This window comes from Rhagoletis pomonella, unplaced genomic scaffold, assembly GCF_013731165.1.
Source record: "Rhagoletis pomonella isolate Grant_MI unplaced genomic scaffold, Rhpom_1.0 Rhpom_scaffold_00004, whole genome shotgun sequence".
In the NCBI taxonomy this organism is placed as follows: domain Eukaryota; kingdom Metazoa; phylum Arthropoda; class Insecta; order Diptera; family Tephritidae; genus Rhagoletis; species Rhagoletis pomonella.
Genome location: NW_023458558.1, coordinates 61,521,995 through 61,536,760, shown reverse-complemented (window position 1 = coordinate 61,536,760; position 14,766 = coordinate 61,521,995). Strand labels below are relative to the sequence as shown.

At 35.7% G+C, this 14,766-nt stretch overlaps 3 protein-coding genes across 7 annotated transcripts; 1 reads left to right on the top strand and 2 right to left on the bottom strand.

Moving 5' to 3' along the window:
• Positions 1-746: 746 nt before the first annotated feature.
• On the top strand, positions 747-1,888 carry LOC118737922 (N-alpha-acetyltransferase 40-like). Of its 3 annotated transcripts, none has more exons than XM_036468746.1 (3): positions 747-863; positions 917-1,303; positions 1,363-1,888. In XM_036468746.1, exons 2-3 carry the CDS (start codon positions 936-938, stop codon positions 1,592-1,594), a joined length of 600 nt encoding a protein of 199 aa, XP_036324639.1. In that variant the 5' UTR covers positions 747-863; positions 917-935; the 3' UTR covers positions 1,595-1,888. The 3 variants fall into 3 exon arrangements, with proteins under 3 accessions (XP_036324639.1, XP_036324637.1, XP_036324638.1); XM_036468744.1 differs by having other exon boundaries at positions 748-853; positions 1,363-1,669; XM_036468745.1 differs by having other exon boundaries at positions 748-863; positions 936-1,303; positions 1,363-1,669.
• On the bottom strand, positions 1,635-2,946 carry LOC118737923 (pterin-4-alpha-carbinolamine dehydratase-like). 3 transcript variants are annotated; one of them, XM_036468747.1, is made up of 3 exons: positions 2,745-2,946; positions 2,520-2,616; positions 1,635-2,010 (listed from the first exon to the last, which is right to left on the bottom strand). In XM_036468747.1, exons 1-3 carry the CDS (start codon positions 2,894-2,896, stop codon positions 1,711-1,713), a joined length of 549 nt encoding a protein of 182 aa, XP_036324640.1. In that variant the 5' UTR covers positions 2,897-2,946; the 3' UTR covers positions 1,635-1,710. The 3 variants fall into 3 exon arrangements, with proteins under 3 accessions (XP_036324640.1, XP_036324641.1, XP_036324642.1); XM_036468748.1 differs by having other exon boundaries at positions 2,520-2,613; positions 2,745-2,945; XM_036468749.1 differs by having other exon boundaries at positions 2,749-2,831.
• Positions 2,947-11,043: 8,097 nt separating this feature from the next.
• LOC118738544 lies at positions 11,044-11,625 on the bottom strand. The gene is made up of 2 exons (XM_036469486.1): positions 11,545-11,625; positions 11,044-11,481 (listed from the first exon to the last, which is right to left on the bottom strand). Exons 1-2 carry the CDS (start codon positions 11,597-11,599, stop codon positions 11,099-11,101), a joined length of 438 nt encoding a protein of 145 aa, XP_036325379.1. The 5' UTR covers positions 11,600-11,625; the 3' UTR covers positions 11,044-11,098.
• Positions 11,626-14,766: the final 3,141 nt, after the last annotated feature.

Genomic DNA, 14,766 nt, shown 5'->3' with positions numbered 1-14,766 from the left:
TCTGGCAAAATCCTGAAAAGTGTCAAACTCAACTGAATTTAAATTAACGGAAATTAAAGAATACGCAAAAAGTGAGAATAATGTAAAAAGTAAAAGAAATGAATTGAAATTGGAAGGAGGCAAAAAATAATTGATATAGCAAGTGTTTATTGTGCTTGTGCTTGTGTGAATGTGTTTTGTACATACATTTCTGTTCTTATTTGACGTTAGTTTTGTTGTTGCCATTCTTTGGACTACAAATTTGGTTTTTTGCGTTCCTTTACTTTTCCTGTTACTCTCTTTTAGTGAGCGCATTTTGCTTACGCTCTGGCATTTTGACACTTTTCAGATTTTAGTCCAAAAAGATAAGGAATGAACCTATTGCTGGACATCTATTGCAGGCAATTTGATAGTTTGACAGCCATATTTTCATTTGAAAGAAAGCGTGCTGGTGGTAACATCGATGAAATTTTAATATTATATCAAAATAAAAATCTGTACCCTATTGGATTATTTATGATTACGTTTTAGGAAATTATTCAGCAAGTTTTTTCAGATTTAAATGGTTTTAAACACCGAAATTTGGAGAATGTTGTCTGGTGGCGTCATGCGGCAAATGCTTATTTCAAGACGTCAAAGTGCCCACACACAAAAACTTGCAATCATATTGCTCGTCAAAATGACAGTTGTTAGGCCGTCGGTGTTTGCCTGTGGAGTTCTGCGGTTATCTTGAGATATGGGTATTTATGGGAAATATGTATGTACTCGAATATTCGGTATTAGTTTACTCGAGATGGCAACGCTAGATTTCACCTCTGTCTTCCCGCTCAATTGGTCGAAAATTTTTAAGCAAACAGCATCTGTGAAAAAAAGTGTACAAAATCGCAAGTTTGCCGGCATTTATATATAAATTTTTAAATATCCGTTTATTTTACAGAAAAATAATTGAAAAAAAGATGACGAACGCCAATTCTACGACTAATCAACAGAGAAACGTTGAAAATGCAGCTCGGGCTAAGAACCCTTTGGAATCTGTGCCAGACACGTCCCATTTCACCGCAAAGAATGGCGCAGAATACAAACTATATTGTCGGGCAAAAGGGGACATGGACGCAAAAATATTAAAATGGGCATTTAAGTTGGCGGAGCGGAATGTGAGCCCGTTTTATAAAGCTTTGGAAATGGGGTGGCAGCCAAAGGTAAAACAAAATGACTTGAATAAAAAGTGGGCACGTTATTTAGTAGCAACAGACAAGAGTGGAGAATCGGTGGCATATACCATGTTTCGTTTTGATATGGACTACGGCCATAGCGTGCTTTACTGGTGAGCATACGTGTTTAGTAAAATCGTGGATTTATTAAATGTGGCACATTTCATTTCAGCTACGAAATGCAGATAGAAAGCAGCTCCCAGCGTCAAGGACTTGGCAAATTTATGATGAATGCACTGGAACAGTGTGCTCGCCACTGGCATATGGACAAAGTTGTGTTAACGGTACTGAAAAACAATACCAATGCTACGGCATTCTTTAAAGCTATTGGCTACGGTTTGGATGAGACGTCGCCTGACATATTGGAGAAAGCAGAATATGAGATTCTGAGCAAGTGTATATAAAACATCTTGACTAATTACGATGACGATGTACAAAGTTGGCTTAAGTTTACATTTCTCCTTTATTTTACAACTCTGAATAATTAACAAAATTCTACAATATATATTTCATTACTAAATTAAATTAGGCGTTTGGCCTGTTCCTCCATATATTTTGCGACGCGAATGTCTTTCGCACTAAGACCACCAACATCATGTGTAGACATTGTGACTTGCACCTTATTGTAAACGTTGAACCACTCCGGGTGGTGGTTCAGTTTTTCGGCAAGCAGTGCAACACCGGACATAAAACTGAAAGCAGCATTAAAATCCTTAAATAAATATTCTTTGTAAATGGCGTCACGACCATTCACCAGAGACCAGCCAGCATCCAGAAGAGGTTGAAGTAGTTCTGATCGTTCTTGTTCGGTGAGTTTAGTCTGAATATAGAGCATTATATGTAAATATTAAAACATGTTAGTAATGAGGGATATTATTTATTGAAAAACTTGTTAATGATTGTACGATAGAAATTCTATTTTGGGACTCGCAATGTAGAGGACAGATAATTAAATGTTTGAATATTTAATTTTTAAACGGAGATTGAACTTTAGGGCAAACAAGGCAAATATCAATCAATAATCAAATAGGTGCTTGAAGACCATTTTACTTTTTTCGACGAATTAAAAAAATATGTGTATATACATACATATGTAAGTACTTATTACTTCTTAAAAGCCATGAAACTTGTGTATATAGACTTTCACTTTATTAATCACTGTTGCTCTTTAAAGTGACCTCGAGATTCATGGCAGATAAAGATTACTAAAAGCGATGTATTTTTTTTTAAAAGAATAGTCACATCCATAATTTTTCGAAATATGTGTGTGTAACAAGTGGTTTTGTACCTCTATCTTTTAGATTTATTATCTAGACACAATTTTCTTACCATTTTTTTCTTTGCTGCTACTTGTTTCTGCGCAATCACTGTTGAGTATTGTCTATAGCTTACAAAACTGCCCGCTTGCACTGCCTTTGGTATACTACTGCAAAGTAATTAAATGGGTTTGTTTAAAACTTGACTTGTTTTATGTACAAATATGTGTATGTATATGAGCCAAGGCATATTTCATGTGCCTTGATACGAGCTAAACCGAGCCCCAACCCCACATACCTACACGAAAATTGATGGTGCCGGCTTAAATATGTGCAGTCTATCCAGGCGGATAGGTTCCTGATAGCATAGTATTGTTGCTGAGCGCGCATTGTTACATGTTTGAAACTAGATATTTGTGCGATTGTTGGAACAAATTTTGATACGTTCATACTTGTATTAAATATTTGTTTATTGCTGTCATGGTCTTGTAGTGTTTTTTGTCACATTTTTCATGATTCAATAATACAAGGTTAGATAATTATTGACAGCTGCGGTTTGACACTCCCTTACAAAAGGTTGCATTTACGAAGGACAGAGAAAGGGCAAGAATGCAATCCCTTGTTTCGAAAATGGTAGTAGAAAAGTACGCAAAGTAGTCAATTAGAAGTGAAATTCCTTTCGTAAATTCTAATGTATTTGCAGGAAATCTAGCATTTTAAACGAAATGTTGAACGTAATATTGATATATCTACGTGAATTACGTAATTTATATGCTGTTTAGCCGTATAAAAACTGCAAAATGACTCAAAATTAAAATAAGACTACTATTAGACTGATGTAAATATCCAATGCTTATGTTTTCATCAGTTAAATATGCTTCATATGCATATACAAATAAACATATTGCACAAAAGCTTATACCTTTATTTAACACCAAAGCTACACTGTTTCCATGTAAATTTGCAAAGAAGCAACACGGTGCCACTGCTAAGGGAGCGGTGCGAGAGAGACAACTGTCAGTTTATCGAACCTTGTATTATTGAATCATGACATTTTTTATGTACCTGACATTTTGAGAATCAGCTGATTCAAGGAGTTGCCAATAGCTATGATTCCATGATAAAGGTGAAAAACATCGATTCTGAGATCGATTTATCGATTTTTTTTTAAATTTTGGCACAACACCCTGCAAAAAAACGGCTGCCCATATCGGAAACAAACTATCGATTGTAGGCTCGCATACATATTAGTTGTGTTTTCGTATTCTCCAGCAAAAAATATCCAGTAACTTGCCAGTAACCAAATTTCGGAGAGTAAGCCAATGTTACTCCCAATGAGTGAAATATGCAAGAAAGTACGAAAACGCATAACTAGCAAGAAGTTGCTAGTTTTATGAACAGTTGATTAATTTGTTATTTTCCGATGCAATTTTCTTAGAAAACTAGTATTTTCCATGATAAAAACATTACAAGGTAAATTCATTCTCTCATTTCGTCGGCCATGATTTTTTTCTGACGTTTGCTAACATTTTAAAATCATATAAAATTGAAAATAAAAAACTTAAATTGTTCACAATTGTTGTTGTTTGAGATTGAAAATGAGAATGTGTGTGTGAGTTTGAGTTTTGATTTTAAAATTATATTGTTGGCAAACGTCAGACTGCCTCTCAATGGTTTTACCTTGTTATGTTTTTATCATGGTATTTTCCATCTTATTATAAATTTAAATAGGTTTGTTTTGTCTATTGCAACTCTAAAGGCACCACAAACAATTATTTTATTAATGTGAATAACATTAAGCGTCATGCCATCAGCTGTTTTTCTTACTAGCAAATAGTTGTTAGTAAAAATTTATCCAGTAAAAATCTAGTAAAATTTGCAAGTTCAGCTGTAATTTTTGCTCTCTCAATTTCCCCTCTTTTGCTAGTTTCTTGCAAGTTTTTGCGTACGAAAATGACATCCAGTAAAAGACCAGTAAAATTAGTACTCTATTTACTGGATAGTGCGTACGCGAACAGGGCTATTGTTACGACTATCCTTGAAACCTCGAGGAATTTCCCAAATATGCTTCGGTTCGTATCTCTGGATTGTTACATAAATGCTAATTGTAGTACAATTAACTTTATTGTACAACAAACAATTTACAATACACGCTAATGCAGTAAAAACACTTTACAATACTTGTTAAAGCAATAACAACGCTTCACTAAACTTGTTAACACAATTAAACTTATAGCTTGCTTATTCGCAACTCACTTCTCTGCTCACTTTACTTGTAGCTTGCTGACTTGTAACTAAGTCACTCCGGTGTCTGGTGGCGCCCTTATATACCTGCGCTCGCACTCATGGCAACTCTAGAACGTTTTGAAGTTCATCGCTCATTCTCTTTCTCTCGCTGTTCGCAGTATTCTTCCAACTTGACGTTTCTTCCCTGATAAACAAAAAATTTTCAGGTAAAAGTGTTAACGTTTTTGAAATATTTAAGTTTTTTTTAATTAAAAAAATGTATTTTCTTTAACTGCATCTACAAACCAGGCTATACTTAGGTAAATTTTTTATGTAAAATACTTCCAGATAGTTGCTTATCCATACTCAAATGCAATGTAGTTAAAATATATTAAGGAACCATCAGAAAATTAGGACTATTTTGGGATTTTTAACTTTTTGATATTTTCTTCCCCAACTTTGACTATCTCGGGTGAAAAAAAAATGTACTGAGCTATAACTTTACTTTACATAACAAAATTGCTCATTTAATAAAGATTTCAGAAAGGTGTCACTCTTAAGAGCGTGTCAGACGTGGCAATATATTTCGATGCAATAAATTTCGGAAAGGCTGTCAAATTGAGAAATCTGTTGCATGAGCAGTCACACCTTGCATGGAAAGCGCCTTTCGAAAGAGGGTTTTATTTCCGACAGGCGAGTTTCAGGAAAAATTTCTGAAATCGCTTTTTGGCTGATCACACAGCGAATGAGTTTCTGGCAATCTTTCTCGATACTAAAATGCAACCATGGGCGGTGGGGTTGTCGTTTGTTTGCTATTTCTCTTGTAAAAGCGAGAACGAAAACGCGAAAAACTACAAAATATAGGTTATAATTAACATATTTGCCGTGTGAACAATAATTTAAGGATTAAGTATATTAAGCAAAATAATACATTTCAAGCATTTCAGATGTTTAATTAAACAATATTTTTTATCATTTTACACAAATTCACGATCAGTGCCACACGGCAACACTCGATTAGTTTGACAGCACTTGCAGAAGAAATAAAAATTGCTAGTGCAGCACGAGCAAGTTGAAATATATTTCCGAAATCGATTTTCGCTCTTGCAGCTGCAGTCACACCTTGCAACTTTTATTTCCGAAACTGATTTCCGAAAAGTGACAGAAAGATCATTCTGGCTGTTCACACATCTAAATAAAATTTCTCTTTCTCAATTTGACAGCGAATTGCGTGCGAAAGACGGAAATATTGCCACGTCTGACAGGCTCTTTACTATTTCGAATAGAAAAAAGAAATTATATCCGCTTTTGTGGGCAAAGGACTGAGACACGCTAGAATGTATTTAATAGATTTAAATTTAAGTCGCTCTTGTTACCGACCAATGTCATGCTAAATAGTTCAAAGGTACATTATTACCTGCTCCTGACATTATTTTATGTTACTTACCGGAATTCGGACTAGAGTCTATAACAGGGGCTATATATATATCAATATTTTTTGTGAAGGATGGGTTCTCGTGAAATAAAATATACATGAGTTGTTTGAAGAAAAACTTATTCATTTATTGAATTGGCGACCTTCTACTCTAATACAAGCTTGGCACCTTTTAAGAAAATACGCTTATGGAGATCTTAAACTAAATTGGGCTATCTCAGCAGCAGCTCCATTTATTTGTTCCGGGAAATGCTCTTCGTTTTGAATTATTTTTGAATAAATTTTGTCCTAAGACAGCCCAAGTCGGAAAAATCGAATGGATTCAGGTCTGGCGATCGAGCAGTCAACGTATCGTCCAATCCATCGGCGAGGATAAGTTTCGTCTAAATTAGCTCTTACTTCACGCCCGTAGTGAGCAGGGCATCCGTACATCTTCTAAAAGAGTTGGATACCGTTCCTGAAGGAACTCTAAATAACTGTCAGAGTTGAGCGTTGGCGGCAGCTCCACAGGTCCCAATATCTGACAATTAAAAATACCGCACCATAAATTCATTTCGTTCTGGTACTGCGAACGATCTTATCTCATTTGGTGAGGATTGTCTATCTGCCAACTGTGAAGGTTATGTAAATTAAAATAACCATCACGTTTGCATGATGATTCATCGCTCGAAATTATTTTATTAAAAAAGTTGGGGTCTGATTCATGCATTCACAACATTTCACTGCGAAATCTAACCCTCGACAGGTAATCTCTCTCTTGCAGAGCCTGAACACGTTGAATGTGGTAGGGATGAAATCGGTGGTTTTTTAAAGCTTTGTAAACTGTAGTTTTTGGTATTCCAGTCCGTCTTTCCATCATTCTCCCTGAAGTCGATGGACCTAGTTCCACTTTCTCTAACACAACTTCAACATCGACCTTAAAAAAGTGAAAAATGATAGTTAACAAGCAAGCAAACAAGAAAGGTGTAAAAATCACATACATTCATATATTTCTCTATGGGTCCGGGCGAATACTTCACGACCCGGATGCCGACGATTGGGGTATCGCTTTGCATAGAGTCTTTGAGCAGCTCTGGCATTACAGCAAGCTTCACCGCAAGTTAGGTGAATAGCCGCATATTCATCTATTAATAACACAATAGGGGTATTCTCCAAATCTTGCAAAGCCATTGCACGTAGCAGGGATTGCACGGATTGCATAAATTGCAAACACACAACAAGAAAATTCATGGGAAACAACATTTCCTATCGCTGCAAAATATGCAACGTCGAAACCCATGTATATATTTTGCAAAATAGCATAGCAAGATAATAGCGACCCTGTGCTAGTTGTTTTGTTGTTGGAATTGCTACATATTTCTCTCATTCCTCTCATCTCGCTCACTTAATTTTTTTTTGCTGTCTCTTGTTATTGTATTTGATACATAATTTCGCTGCTTGCTCCCCATGCATGCTACCACTTTGCAATGGGGTGTTCTCGTACTCTTCGAAATTTGGAATAGTATTTTTGCATTTCGTGCAATCCGTGCATCGTGCAAGACTTCGAGAATACCCCTAATGTTCGAAGGGTCCAAATTCACAAAATCCGCCCTCACTATTCCGGTAAGTAACATAAAATAATGTCAGGAGCAGGTAATAATGTACCTTTGAACTATTTAGCATGTCATTGGTCGGTAACAAGAGCAACTTAAATTTAAATCTATTAAATACATTCTAGCGTGTCTCAGTCCTTTGCCCACAAAAGCGGATATAACTTCTTTTTTCTATTCGAAACAGTAAGAGTGGCACCTTTCTGAAATCTTTATTAAATGAGCAATTTTTTTATGTAACGTAAAGTTATAGCTCAGTACATTTTTTTTTTCACCAGAGATAGTCAAAGTTAGGGAAGAAAATCAGCCTCATTGCGTAAGTTGTAAATTAGGCTGAATTGTACGACTCGACAACATTAGCATTGTCTACTGTCGTGCTGAAATAAGTAAACGACGAAAATTGTCGAAAACTATGCAGTGCTGCCAAGTTCTTCCGTTTTAATACACTAGTCGAGTGGAAATTTTAGGCAATGACGCTAAATTTTCGATACGATTCGACTCTCGAAAAACGACTTGCATTTGGCACGACTCTCGCAACGAGGCTGAATATCAAAAAGTTAAAAATCCCAAAATAGTCCTAATTTTATGATATTTTAACTACATTGCATTTGAGTATGGAGAAGCAACTATCCGGAAGTATTTTACATAAAAAATTTACTAAGTACAGCCTGGTTTGTAGATGCAGTTAAAGAAAATACATGAAAAGGCACGATTTTTTTTTAATTGAAAAAAAATTTAAATATTTCCACAACGGTGACACTTTTACCTGAAAATTTTTTGTTTGTCAGGGGATATTTATCGATTTTGTTATCGACCTTTATCGATTTTGGAATCGATATAAATCGATTTCTTGATCGATATTTATCGATTTTGTTATCGATATTCATCGATTTTGTTATCGATATTTATCGGTTTTGTTATCGATATTTATTGATTTTGTTATCGATATTTATAGATTTTGTTATCGATATTTATCGATTTTGTTATCGATATTTATCGATTGTGTTATCGATATTTACCGATAGTCATCGATTGATTTTGTTATCGGTATTTATCGATTTTGTTATCGATATTTATCGATTTTGTTATCGATTTTGTAATCGATATTTATCGGGATGCAGAAGTGGTCACTTTTTCCCCCAAGCCCATACAAAATGAACACCACCAATATTTCCTGCAAACACACATCGATTTACTTCTTTTATTTCTCCTCCGACACAGAATTGTTTTCGTACAAAATTACGCAAAAAAGCTTACTCGTTCGTTTTTAGGCATGCAATTGTTACGAATTTCGAAAGTTCGAAAATACGATTCTGATTGCAGTCTAATATCAATCGGCGCAAAATATGGACCGCATGTCAATGCTCAGACATTAAAAAAAATATAATATGCCCCTTTTGAACTTTGACTACTACATTTAAACACTGTATAGGTTAAGCACTAGTTCAATGTTCTAATAATTTACAAAATTTTTAAGTAATAAACTTAATGTTATTCCTATCATTCGCATTCGCATTCCGAAAATATGACATTCGAAACATCCCTAGCACATATGTATAGTTGCGCAAATCGATATTGATCGATATCCATGCAGTCCCTGCAAAAATCGTTGGACCATGTAGTCTATTTGTGGTATATTGGAGTACTTACAAAAGTGCTCCTCTGTCATGCTTAGCGGACCAACTCGTGTCTCTGCACCAGCTTATTGCTACCCGATCACTGCTCGTGTTTTAACGATATGTGATTGAAGTTAAGCATTTGAAAGTACATTTGCATGTCTGGCTGTAGCTGAGCGTGTAGAGATGCTAGATGTTAGTTCTTAGCTCTCAGCATGTTCGGGTTCGATTGTCGTCAGAGGCAACATGTAATTTTTTATTTTTTTTTCTGGTTTTTATTAATTTCAAAAAAAGCATCTGCGAAGTGAAGAACAAAAGCGTGTACAAACGAAAAAATATAACGATAATGTCATTGGAGTATGTTGGGAGTAGTTTTGTGCTACTCTGATGTAATGCAGAGATGGAGTACATTGTCCTGCCCTAGGACATCGCAATGTTAATTGGACCATATTTTTTATATGAATTGTGGTTAATTTTGGAGTACTCCTTGGTCCTTCGGGAGTACTCTTTACATGCATGCATGGATAGTCGCGATTTTTGCAGGGGTACAGTTCCCGACATACGCCACTTAAATAAATAGTGCAAACCTCACACAAATTGTTTGAGTTTGAATAAAAAATAAAAATAAAAAGAAAAATAAAAAATTTTTTACAATCGCAGCGAATATTTAATTAAAAAATTACGGGTTCAAGCGGATTTTATTGTAGGTTATTTATTTAAAGCAGAGATGGGCATTTTCTGATTTTCCAAACACATGTAATTGGGCTTCAAAATGCTGCTTGCTGCGACGTCGACACATGTAACTATCATCGTCTTCGTGCATCTTGCGATGATCGACAAAGAAAATCAAATCTGGGGGCCAATTCTGGTTTTATGAAACCGTGAATTGAAAATCAAAAATTCAATGTCAGTGAAAGTTTCGTTATATCACTTTAAGCGATTCTCGATCATTAAAGGCTATTCCATTAACATCTAGCAGATAATTATTTGGTAAATTATTGGGAGTTGAAGACAATGACATTCTTTATCACAAGATGATGGTTTTGAGAAAAACGGCCAACTTTTCTTTTGCACAGCCACAAAATTTGTGAAAAAAAAGTTTACCCAGAGAAAAAATTCTTGATAAATTAATTTACATTTGAAAACAGAATCGAATTTTTATGTAAAGTGATGAACAGGAATTGGCCGCCAGTTGCTGTTGATAGTGTTCGGAAGCTAAAGTATTTGAAGTAAAACTTGTTCGTGGAGCAAAATTGTATTTTGATGATGCTTCTGGTCTCTAAAGCGTCAAAAAGTTATTCACATTTTTTTAAAGATCAAAAGGTGCCATGTGAATTCCAAAAAAAATATTAAATATTACAATTTAACATTAAACAAATAAAAATTGCTGGAACTTTTTTTTCTTGATAAATTTGCTTACATGCAGAGGCATCGATCCGTCCTTTTCAAGGCCCCGTAATCAATCAGCGTTTAGGCTCCTGAGTTAGGGGAACGTACCAAAATCTGATTTTGCTTATTTTGAATAAAAAAAGTTTAACATGCAAATGGATTTGTCAATTTAAAATTTTTGTTAAAAGAAATCAAAAAAAAATTTGCATTTTAGAGATCAAATAATTTGAAAAAAAAGAGGAATTCAGCTGCTCTATTGCTATTGAGCAAGACTTCGCTGCTTCGCACACAAACGCATGTGTGTGATAGCGAGTTTGCCCTTCTCTGATTTAAAGCCAAGTATTTAAATATTGAATCAACACTTTTCACTCAATTTATATAAACCGGTTTTTACAGCTTATTTATGTCCTGGTTCCTCCTCATTTTCACTACCATTACTATAGTAGTCGTAGTCTAATGGCAAACCATTTGGCCCATGGTGTCTAGGATGTTCGGTTGTGGTGCTATGTGGACCCCTTAAAAGCGTACTCTTTGAATCAATTGACTTTGTACTGGGCACCTCTACAGGGTGTCCAATGGTCGTAGTATCGCCAACGATTGCAACGTTGTTCACTGTAGTCGTTTCTCCGAATTTCATACCAGCTGCGAAAGCATTCTGAGGATCTGTGGTTAAAGTGTTGTTGCTAGCATTTGATTCGGTGGTCAATACGATTCGCCAACGTTTGCTATAACGACTGCGTACAAAAGGCTTAGAAGTCGCAGCAGAACTGTAACTGGTATCTGAAATCAAATAGGATATTGATTATTTTTATGAAAGGTAGTTTTCGCGATTGATTTTTTTACCAATTGCAAGCGTTGCTAAAATTACGATCGCGCTGAACAAAATAATGCACTTCATTTTGTTTGAAACTCGGTTGTGGTAAAACGTCCTATCAGCTTGCTTCTTTACTTTTATACGCAAATTATTTTAAATACATATTGTATATAGATACATACATATGTACATTAGGGTGGAAAAAAAAAAAAATAAAGTCGGAATTTTAATACTCTCACCCCTAGAATTGTTCAATACCATAAAAAATATACCCCCTTTTTAATTTGAAATCAAAAAGTAAAAAAAAAAATTATAGAAATGGTATAGAGTTCTAGAAAATATATATTTTTCGACCGATCAACTCTGTTTCTGTTCGGAAGACTTTTAGCAATCCAATTCTTTGATAACCTTTTTCTAATATTACTATTTTTATAGGTCCCCCAAAAACCTCCAAAAATCTTTAGTATAAAAAATGGTAAAATAAACAATTAGGTATAATTATTGGAAGTCTCCTGAAGATAAACAGAGTTTTAGTTTTCTTCCATTTACAATACATGGAAACCTTTGAGCGCTTTGTGTGACCTCCAAATATGTCGTGACTTTAAATAAAAAGGGGTATATCTTACCGGTATAGCAAAATCTTAGGGGGAGATTTTCTATTTTTTACCACCCGAATGTACATACATACTCGTACGCAAGTCGAACTAAACTTTTCTGCATCATTCTGCTTTTTGTTAAGGGCATCTGGAATTGTTTACTCGCACTTGAAATCGAAAGTTCATTATCTCCTCTTGAATAAAGAATAATAAAATAGAAAGCTACGAATATCTATTATCTACATACTTCTTCTGCAAATACTTGCATATGGTGTGATAATTTGGACCCTAGGGATTTGAAATGTTTTTGCAAGAGGTTACTAACCCCAATCATAATAATTACCCGGCAGTGATTCAAATTATTTTAAACAACTAGACTACTTAGTTACGGAGCTAAAACGGATTTTTTTTGAGAGTTGCCAGAGGCCATAACGAGTATGCATTTTTTTTTATAATAAATATCAAGCCATACCATATTTTCCTTTTAATTTTTCAATACACTATTCAATAAAATTTAACACGGTTCAATAAAATTTGCTTGTATTTTATCTAAAAAACGGGACCGACCTCATCTTATAGATTTTTTGATGCTGATTTGAACTGCATTCACAAAATGTTTCCATAAAAAAATCTATAAGATGAGGTTGGCCCCGTTATTGAGATAAAATACGACCAAACTTTGTTGAACGGTATAATTCAGGCATTCATGAAAAGCAAAGGTGAGATTTGAATGTAGTTTTGGATCTTAAAGTTACCGGATGACCTAAAAACCACCCAGAAAATCCTCGGAGGTGTCTCCAAAAACTTAACACAGTCACTGGTTATTTGAATGGTTGCAAAATGTAACGGAACTGGAACGGAGAAGGTTTAAGAGTATAGCCACAAACAAAAATTTGTGTGAAATAACGGAACTTACGTATACAAGACTTTCCAAAACCCCACGCTTTATTTTTGAAAATGAAAGAGGATGATGCAGACGAAAGTTCTTCAGCTATACCTCTACGCCCACAAATTGAATTTTGAATTTGGCCAATAATTGCTCATCCGCCTTAAAATTTTTATATGTAAATACGTGTTTTTTTCCTGTTTGCCGATATGGAGTCTTGCTGCCTGAAGATGCTTTAATGTTGGGATTTAGCGCAGCAGGCTTCAGCACCGGTCCAAGTCAATTAGCCTTAGTGCCACCCAATTCAGGGATAAACGACACCAGTCCCACCACAAATCCAACACCGAATTTGGTAAAGTGATATGCTTGACAAGGGATGACGGAAATTCGTTCCATAATAAATGATATGCTTTTCCTACCTTGCCACGTCTATCAAATTTCTTTGATGGCGGGGATGTAAGGGCTAGTATTCCCGAGGACAGGTCTGAACATTCCAGGTGCATACTCTCAAATCAAAGTCCTTTAAACGTTGCTGCAATAAAGCTCGCTCCGTGTCTGCCTTTACTGAAGACTCCATATGGGTTTGTTAGTGCATGTTACACTTTTCCAGTTCCACGTTGCGCGAATGCAGACACATTAGTAGGAATTCCTTATTATTTCAGAAATATGCAAGGAAGATTCGTCTTCGAAAAGCTGAAATCACAACCCGCATCTTCGCTATATATATATCCACTGGGAAAATAGGTAAGCACCTTACGAGGTAAGCCATGTTGTCTTTCAGTTTTTAGAACCAAAATTGTCATCATGGCCAATGTCATCTACTAGTAAAGCGCAAAATGAACACCTCCGACGACACATTACGTTGTCAGTTGCAAAGTAACGTGCAGCCGAAGTTATTTCCAAGCACCGAACTACTTCGAGCGACCGCTCTGCATTATACGTAACTTACTTTTTAAAGCGGCTGAGAAGTATGTCTGATACCAAATGTACATTCTAAATGCCTACTTACATAAGGCGGCCACGCCTTTGTTAAAGTAAGGGAGATTCGGCAGGGAAGTGGTAAGGGGTAAGGTAACGTGACGAATCTCCCTTACTTTAACAAAGACGTGGCCGCCTTATATAAGTAGGAATTTGGAATGTACATTTGGTATCAGACATACTTCTGAGCCGCTTTACAAAGTAAGTTACGTGTAATGCAGAGCAGTCGCTCGGAGTAGTTCGGTACTTGGAAATAACTTCGGCTACACGTTATTTTGCAACTGACAACGTAATGTGTCGTCGGAGGTGTTCATTTTGCGCTTTACTAGTCGATGACATTGGCCATGATGACAATTTTGGTACTAAAAACTGAAAGAAAACATGGCTTACCTCGTAGGGTGCTTACCTATTTTCCCAGTGGGATCGCAATACTCACACACCGCCCTCAGTATGTCAACATTTCCCACATATTACATATCGACGCTGACAACGTATGTACTCACATATATTAAAAGCGAAAGAACAACTAACAAATTTCTAAATACTAATTTAACTTGTTGATGCAGAATGGTAACAGCACTGAAAACATTGAGTAGATGAACCCGAATCCACAGTCGAAGACGATGGAGTCAATGTATCACCCCGGCTGGAGAACAGCAAGGCTGCTGCAGCTGAAACCTGAAATATTCAAGGTCGGCGATGAGGAGTTGATAGCATGCATCAACGTCCTGCTGTAACAATTTTATCATAATCGGCATCGATCAAATTACTGGGATAATAAGGGTTCCCGC